Below are 9,359 nucleotides of genomic sequence, written 5' to 3'. Positions count from 1 at the left end.
GCACGTTACCCCCAGACTAGCGAGTGTGCTCCGGGAGAGGGGTCGGCCGGACATAAGGCGCCCCTAGGGAGGCATTCGGAGCCTGGAAGGTGGTCGGGCGCAGGGAGGTGGGTGGCTCAGTGCAGGAGCACCCCCTACTGGCCCGCCTCACATGGTGGAAACAGCGGAGGGATACGAATACCCAGCTGTGTTCCTGAGGTGGGATCTCTGCACCCGCCACAGATACAAGGCTTGTGACGTGCACATAAGAGTAAAAAAGCATTCCATTCATCTGTACCAAAACCTCTAAAAGTTAACTATCAAATACATTGGGCAGCCTGCTGTCATCCCCTTAGAGTAAACTACTAGACAATTCACAATTTCCATTCAAATCTCCCACTAACCTATTTTCTGCTCTCTTGTGTTAGATTTAATTAAGCCACCCCTGAAAAAATGTATGGAGAGGAGTGGGTTTTTTGGCTTTTTAAAGACAAGATGGAAAAAGCTACTCACAAAGTTGCTTCCACATCATTTAGGTTTTCTGCACTCACATATCCCTGTCATACACTATAAGAGTTGTTAATGAGCTGGATAAACCTAGGGACAGCTCGCTTAGTACTACCCTAGCATCCTGAAAGCATGCAACAGAAGGTTTCAACATCATGGCATTAGAACAGCGGATCTCAACCTTTTTAGACTCAAGACATCCCTCGGAAAATGCCAGCTCTTAGCTCTCATTCATTTCTTGACTATAGTGCCCACCTTTAAGAAAGGGAAGCAAGAGGATCCAGAACTACGGACTGGTCAGCCTCACATCAGCTCCTGGTAAAATCATGGAGCAGATCCTCAAGGAATTCATTTCTAAGCACTTGGAGGAGGTGGTGATCACCAAGGGCAAATCATGCCTGATTAATCTGATTGCTTGACTGGCTGTACGTATGTGGGAAGAACAGTGGATATGCTATACCTTGACTTTAGCAAGGCTTTTGATACAGCCTTCCACAACATTCTTGCAAGCAAACTAAGTACAGATTGGATGAATGGACTGGAAGGTGGACAGAAAACTGGCTGATTCATTGAGCTCAGAGGGTAATAGTCAATGGCTTGGTGTCTAGTTGGCAACCAGTATCAAGTGGATTGCCTCAGAAGTCAGTTCTGAGGCCAGTTTTGCTCAATGTCTTCATCAACAAGATGATCAACAGGAAAATGGGATGGAGTGGACCTTCAGCAAGTCTGCAGATGACACCAAGCTAGGGGGAATAGTAGATATGCTGGAGGGTAGGGCTAAGATTCAGACAGACCTCAACAAATTGGAGGATTGGACCAAAACAAACCTCATGAGGTTCAATAAGGACATGTGCAAAGCCCTGCACTTTGGATAGAACCATCCCATGCACCAGTACAGGCTGGGGACCGAAGCTAGGCTTATTAGTCTGGAAAAAAGACCAAGAGGGGATTAAATAACAGCCTTCAACTACCTGAAGGGTGGTTACAGAGAAGATGGAGATAGACTGTTCTCAGTGGCAGCAGATGACAGGACAAAGAGCAATGGTGTCAGATTCCAGCAAAGGAGGTTTAGGTTAGATATTAGGAAAAACTCTCTCACTAGGAGGGCAGTAAAACACTGGAACAGGTTCCAACAGGCAGAGAGGCTGTGGGTCAGACTCGATCTGCTCAGGTCCCTCCACTATAAGAACAGGTTACAATGTTGTTGACACCTTGGATTCCTAACTGAAATCTCTTGGTATACTTTATGAATCATATTGGTGTTTACAGGCCTAACAGTGCTAATTTGCATAGCATCCTTAAAAGGATCTACCAATAACTTGGTTGAGAATCACTCCTTCAGAGGGAAGATCCACTTGTGGATCAGAAATTGGCTTAAGGACAGAAAACAGGGTGGGTATAAATGATCAGTTATCAGAATGGAAAGATGTAAACTGTAGGGGGATCCTCCCTGCTTCCTCCACCAGGGACAGAATCATATAAAATTAGTAGAGGTGTACTGATACATCAGTCCCATATCGTATCAGCATCAATAAAAGAAAAACTGAAATTACTGGCAATCAGCTTTTTCTGACTGATGTGGCCGATGATGTCACCAATAAATGCCATGTACATGCACACAGCTGCAGTACAGCCTGATAAATCTGTTGTGCGGGAGGAGGCAGGTGGGGGAGGGAAGGGACATGGGGATGCAGATCAAGGCCCCCACGGTGAGGAAGAGAGTGGGGCTGGCACAGGGGCAGGTACTGCACAGACAGGGTGGGACATGGGATGGGGGCACGGCCCCTGCATCCGCCCGTACCTTATCCCCCCAAGACTTACCAGCTGGACACTGCTCCCCATGCTGCATATCGGCAATTGGATCGGTATCGGCCAATACGACTTGTTAAAAATCAGCCATTTGTATTAGCCAAAAAAAATCTCTATTGGTGCACACCTAAAAACTAGGGTTGGAAGGCTCTAAGGAGATCATCTAGTCCAACTCTTTGCTCAAAGCAGGACCATCCCCAACTAGATCAGGATCTGTGCTGGGATCAGTGAAGTTTATCATATTCATAAGAAATTGAAATGGGGGGGATGGAGGGGCATGAAGGTGAATAACTGACAACATTATTCAAAAACTAAAGTGAACTGTGAAGAGCTACACAAGGATCTTGAAAAACTGAGCAAACAGGCAACAAAAAACAACAGATGACGTTTAATGTTGACCATTCCATGTGAACAGTTGGCCAAAAAACATCAGTTCAATGCTCAGCAGCAGCTGAAAAGGCAAATAAGAGGTTAGAAATTATAAGAAAGGAAATTGCAAATGAAAGAGGAAGTATCATTATGCTCCTTTATAAATCTACTATACATGCACATCTCAAATACTGCATTCAGTTTTGATCCCTCTCCACCTGAAAAAGGTTATAGGACTATGAAAGGTACAACAGAAGGGCAACGAGGACCGGTGGTATGGAGGGCCTTCCATATGAGGAACGATTAAATAAGCTAGGAGTTGTCATCTTAGCGGAAAAAAGATGACTGGGAGCAGGAACAAGATAAAGGTTTATAAAACAATAAACACATCTTAACTTTCTCTGCACCATTTATTATCTCCCACAATACTAGAACTAGAGGATATAAAATGAAACTATTGCCTAGTAAGTTTTAAAATAACAAAAAGGAAGTTCTTTTTCACACCACAAGTAATTAACTTGTGGAACGCACAGCCACAAAATGTTGTGGAGGCAGGCAGCTTAACCCAGTACAAAAGGGGACTGGACTTCTCATGGAGGAAAGGCCTCCATAGGTATGTGGGCTCTGTATCAGAGCTTCCTAAACCCTGACATTCCTGAACATACACCAGAAGATTCTGGATATGTCCTTTTTACCCTCCCTCTCAACATCCACTCTGCCATGTGTAAGACAGGTCAATCAATCCAAGCACAGTATATCAAGTGGGCAGATATAAACCTGATGACTTTCAATACTGACAAATGTAAGGTACTCCACCTTGGGGGAAAAAACCTGCAGCACGCTTATAAGCTAGGCAGTGCTATGCTTGCTAGCACCATGGCTGAAAGAGACTTGAGGGTCATGACTGACCACAAGATGAACATGAGCCACCAATGCGATGTCGCAGCTGGTAAAGCAAACCAAACTCTGGCTTGCATCTATAGATGCTTCTCAAGTATATCTCAGGATGTCATCCTCCTGCTGTACTCGACCGTGGTGAGGCCACAGCTGGAGTACTGCATCCAATTCTGGGCTGCAAAACTCAGGAAGGATGTGGAGAAGCTTGAGAGAGTCTAGAGGAGAGCCACGCATATGATCAGAGGGCAGGAGAATAAGCCTTATGAAGAGAGGCTGAGAGCCATGGGAGTCATAGTTCCATAGATGTTAGAGTCAGAAGGGACCTATTAGATCGAGTCCGATCCTCTGCCCTGGGCAGGAATGAGTGCTGGGGTCAAATGACCCCAGACAGGTATCTGTCCAATCTCCTTTTAAATACCCCCAAGGAAGGGGACAGCACCACCTCCCTTGGAAGCCTAGTCCATATTTTGGCAACCCTCACTGGAAAGAATTTTTTCCTGATGTCCAATCTGAATTTGCTCTCTTCCAGTTTGTGGTCATTATTTCTAGTTACCCCAACAGGCACCCTAGTAAACATTGTATCCCCTATTTCTTGCTGCCCCCCCCAATGAGTTTGTAGGCAGTAGGAGTGTTCAGCCTGGAAAAGCGCAGGCTTATGGGAGATCTGGTGGCAGCCTATAAGTTGACTGTGGTGTGCATCAGGATCTGGGGTAGCGCGGGCAATTATTTTGGGCGGAGGGCTGCTTACTGAGTTTTGGCCAGCCATCAAGGGCTGCATGACAGGCAGCCAGGGGCAGATAAATATTAATTTTCTAAATTTTTAGGGGCCCCGCGGGCCAGATAGAATGGCTTGGCAGGCCACATCTGGCCCACAAGTCACATTTTGCCCATCCCTGATCTGGGGGAATGTCTGTTCACCAGAGCGCCCCATGGGATGACAAGGACCAATGGTCAAGAACTCCTCGAAGAACATTTTAGGCTGTGGTGAGCAGCAGTTTCTGCCCAGCTGCTGCTGCTGCTCAGCCCTGACGGGCGAGCCCAGAGCCAGCACGGGGTGCACAGGATCATGGCTGCATGCACTGGTCCCTGCCGCTACCACTGTGTGCAGCTGGGTGGTGCATAGCGGCGTGCTGTGGCTGTGTACTGTTGGTGGTCACGAGGAGACACTGCAGGGCACTCAGGCTCTGGGATGCTGTGGGGCAGATGCTGACTGGCTCAGGGGTGTGCATGTGGGGGTTCCCATGCACACCACACATCCTCTCAAACCCTTCCTGCAAACCCCACAACCAGATATAAGAGCAATGCCTTTAAACATCACAAAAGAACATACTGACAGAGAGAAGGAAAAAATATTATAATCAAACTCTTTTCCCATGTTCAGCACAACCTAACAAATATTTTTCTTGAGGCTAATCAAAGAGAATCTAAAGTATGAATTTAGGCATTTATTATGCTTTACCTTGAAAGTTAAAATGATTTATAGGCAAAATAAATAGGATCTCTTCATATATAACAACAGTCTCCAAAACATCAAAATAGAAAAAACAGGCCTATGAATTTACTTGTAAGCAGAAATCTTTGTGCAGGCACTTGGAAGTCTTCTACATTGGGAATTTAACGTTGCGATTATAGGAAGAAGCAAAAAAAGCATTCTACAAACCCAGTTCGCCACTTTTGCAAAACCAAGCATATGTGGAGCAGATGGATAAAAAAAAACACAGATCTCCAGCGCAGATTCCTTTTATTCTTCAATCGTAAAAGTCCTTCACTGCTTTATCAGACAAGCAGAACAACTCAAGAGATGCGGGACATGAGATAAAAGGAGCAGAAACACTTGCTTTAGCCAACCAGTTAGTAAAGGCAGCTGCATCCTTTAAGAGGAGATGAGAAACAAGCAGAGAGACATGCCTGGTATGGTTTCAATTCATTTCATTTCAGCTCTCAGTCTGCGATGCAGGATCCAAAGGAAGCATGCATAATGGCAGCCTGTAAATTAATGCGATTTTTACAAAAGGTCATTTTTTGCCAGCTTTATAAGTATCAGTAATGGTGGGGGGGTTGACTTTTTAAAAAGAAAATAAGGCAAAAGGCAGGGCAGAACCACACAAGCAATCAAACGAGCAGGAGAAAAAAGAACCTGAGCACCTACCACTCTTCTTTTAAAGTTTTGATATTGTCTACTTCTTTCATTCTGATGCTTTGCCTAATTATGAAAAGAAGATTTGTAAGAAATAGGCAAAACCCTTGACCCACTTGGCACTTCTGAAGCCGAGTTGTTTACATTTTCTGCATCCTTTAAGAGCTGTTCTGTGTTGACAGTTCACTTAAACAGGAATCTACAAAAACTGCTCCAGTCTCCAGATGGCTCTTTGTTTTCCTGCGGCTTCTAATGTGATGACGCATACAATGTGTACCATTTTCAGCCTCACACATTTAAAGGAAGACAACTGTGATTTTTTGAAACACCCCACCCCCCAACTCCCCCCAAGAATTCAAAAGCTTCATCATTCTTTTGAAAGCACAGAAAAAAAAAAAATCTATCACTGCCATTTTCATGGATTTGGTTTACATTCTTTGCTTCACACTCTGGCAGCAGTACTTATCAGATGGTAGTAGAACTGCAATGCCAATGCAGGCATCCTTTGTAATAGCTCATTGCCAGCCCCGACCTTCACTTTGACAGTGCATAATCCAAAGACGCAGCATCCTTCTAAGTCCTCCCCCAAGGTTCCTCCACTCTCCAGCTGGTGCAGTGTCCCTGAAACTGGATATGGCAACTCATGATTCTTGTTGAAAAAGGACTAGAAAAAAAAAATCCTGGATTTTCAAGTGCTGAACATACTACAGGATTAGTCTGCTGAGTCAATAGGGCTGAAAAGTGCTATACTGATCCTGTTGTGCTCTCCCCTGAGCTCTGCGGGGAATTATTTTAAGCCACAAAAACTACATAGAAAGCACTGAAGACCTGACAAGGGCAGAGGAACTCCGACTTGGCACTTTATTTAAGGATCTAAATCCTGCTAAGTGCTAGGCACCACCTTTATCGAAGCTGCTCAGAAATCTGCAGCAGTCTCCAAGTTGCCTCTGTGCATAGGTATTGGAGCAAGCAAAATAGGTAACAGTACCCAATCATTTCCAAAATAGCTAGACAAAAACCAGTGAGACTTAAATTTCTTGTTCCTCCCCAACTGTGCGGGCACCGTATAATCATGTGATATGCACATAGCTTTACTTATATATTTGAATTCAAAACCTGCCTTTTAAAATAGTTTATGTTAAAAAAAAAATCCCCAAGGTAGATTTACTATACAGAGTTTAGGCATCTCCTGGATATTAAAATCTGGCACCCAGCTCATTTATCTTTTGTGTTATTACCCTATGCAAAAATTTTAATCTTCTGTTAATTATTTTGTGGATCACCTCCCTTTGCACACACATTGATTAGTGCTGTTATGTCACAACGTCTGCCGAGCATTCCACAAAGACATCATCAGAGTGGTTGTAAAACCAGACCGAGACAGAAGCAAGTCTTTAGGCTTAAATTCTGTTTACAAAAACAAACAGGCCTTGCACATATAAAAGCCCTATACAAACCTAGTCAGCTATTAAAGATACTTTTCTTTATCCAAATACCATAGTATTTTACACTTAATTTTACTATTATATTACGGGTAAAATTAAATACAGATTATGCAGCATACCACTCATGTCAGCTGTCCAAATCTAGTATTACAAAGATTTAGTGGCATACAATCTTGCTGGTATAGGAGCCTACACACTTTACACCTCCATGTTATATTTGTCCTCGAGTCATGGATTTGGTTTACATTCTTTGATTCAGACCTGGCAGCAAGAACTTATTGGAGAGTAGCAGAAGAACTGGAATGCCAATGCTTCCTCTCGAAGTCTGTCTCCAAGAAGAGAGATGATCACTACACGTAGCTTTAGGTGACAGCTGGCTCAATGAGGCTAGTCAGGCGTGAATGAGAAGAACTAAACAAAAAAGTTTTAGTGTGTAGTAGGCAAGTCTCTGGAGCTCCTTCAGTATCTCTACATAACCAGCTGCTACATAACTAAGGGTCCATGTCCCAATTCCCAATTCTTTTAAATTAGGGAGCATCTCTAAATTAGAGCTTCAATCACTCCTGATTATAAAAGCAACAAGTGTGCACTTAGACAGGATTTCATTTTTCTTGCATAACCACGCAATTACACGGATGTAGGTAAACACGTACCCCACGTTTTCCCTTGCTCTAACCTTTCCTCGCATACATTATACTCCCACTTATTTCTCAAGACATCAAACTTGCAACACAATCTGAGGACACACACTTACAGGACCAAGAAACGTCTTTAGCACAAGCACTTGTCATATATATTCTTATACAACACTTTCATTAGTTAGGACGCAAGTGGAAACAATATTAAGGTGTACTTCATTGCTTCAAAAGCTAGTAACATTACCCAGAGCCCAGGGGGCAGTTATACCATTTTTCTTCCTGTACAAAGAAAAGCATAAACACTGCCAAATATCACTGCCAGAATTAAACTTTTCAGAGAATAAACTCTTTGGAGCAGCAACTATTATTTCCTATATAATGTATTATCATGGGGTCTAGGAGTCTTGCTTGTGGACCAAGACTGCCGAGTGCTAGGTGCTACTTCCTAGATTTGGTTTTGCCACTCTGAGCTTTTCTGGATAAAGTTTAAATCTAAATATTAATAGCAATAGCAATAAATACACTACAGGAACAGACAGGAGGTGTCTCATCCAAATGGCTACAATCTAGGCAGATGGGGAGGAACAAGAGGCAAGGAAACAAGTGCCTGCCTGACCTCAAGCAGCTTTAGCCTTGCTGAGCTCTGTAGGCTTATAAATAAGTTGTTCAATTCATCCAAAACTAGAACCAAGCCTGCAAATGTTTTCAATTTCCCATAAAGCCTTTTTTGGTCTGCCCAGGCTTCCCTCTGCCTCCCCACAGCCTGTTTCCATAGGCTGAGCGTGATGAAAAAGGAAGTAAAAAACAAAACAAAACCCTTTGGGGTTTTTTTAAGATTCACTAACCCCTCTCAACCAAAACTGAACACTCGGAGACAGGTTTCATGGTGGTCAAAAAGCCACCGCAAAAACCTGCTCTGAACAACTCTAGAGCAACACATACCAGGCCTCCCGCCCCCTGCATGCCTCCTCGAAGGTGCAGCCGCTTACCCTCACCATCATTTCAAATCCCAAACAGATCCCTGCCTGCTTCTGATGGCTCAGGCGCCAGGCCTAAAACATGCCGGACTCCTTGCACACCAGCAGCCATGTGACGTGGCCGTATCCCGGCCTCTGCACGTCTGGCTGGGACCCTCCTTTCTGAACCATCCCTCTGGAGCCTTTCACTGCTGTTCACAGTCACCCACACGTCACACGTGTCACACACAGACACCGCACACAGACGTCACACATCACACACAGGCATAGACACACACACGACACACAGAAAGAAACACACACGACACACACACAGGGATGAACAGACACACACGTCACACAGACATCACGTCATACACAGGCATAGACACAATTACACACAGACACACAGGCATACACACACGTCACAGGTCACACAGATAGACACAGGGATGCACACAGACAGACACACACGTCACACACAGGCACACAATTACACACACAGGCACACCCATGACACACACACAGGCACACCCATGACACACACACACCCCTCCCCTTGAGGCAGCGCAGCCGAGAAGCCCAGGCCGGCCCGCGCCTCCCCAACCGCCGCCGCCGCCCG

At 44.5% G+C, this 9,359-nt stretch overlaps 1 protein-coding gene across 2 annotated transcripts in view; it reads right to left on the bottom strand.

Annotated features, from left to right (window-relative positions):
* The window catches only part of UBXN2A (UBX domain protein 2A), a 30,719-nt gene that overhangs the window by 21,236 nt on the left and 124 nt on the right, over positions 1–9,359 (bottom strand). Inside the window, exon 2 of one of the 2 annotated variants that reach the window (XM_019520816.1) lies at positions 5,711–5,764. In XM_019520816.1, the coding sequence (XP_019376361.1) occupies positions 5,711–5,751 (41 nt within the window). In that variant the 5' untranslated portion in view covers positions 5,752–5,764. Of the gene's footprint in view, positions 1–5,710; positions 5,765–8,770; positions 9,015–9,359 lie in introns of those variants that run through there. The other variant, XM_019520817.1, reaches the window with a different exon arrangement.

This window comes from Gavialis gangeticus, unplaced genomic scaffold (genome assembly GCF_001723915.1).
Source record: "Gavialis gangeticus isolate Ggan-Ray unplaced genomic scaffold, GavGan_comp1, whole genome shotgun sequence".
Taxonomy (NCBI): domain Eukaryota; kingdom Metazoa; phylum Chordata; order Crocodylia; family Gavialidae; genus Gavialis; species Gavialis gangeticus.
Note: the sequence above shows the minus strand (reverse complement) of the source record. Positions and strands in the feature narration are given on the sequence as shown.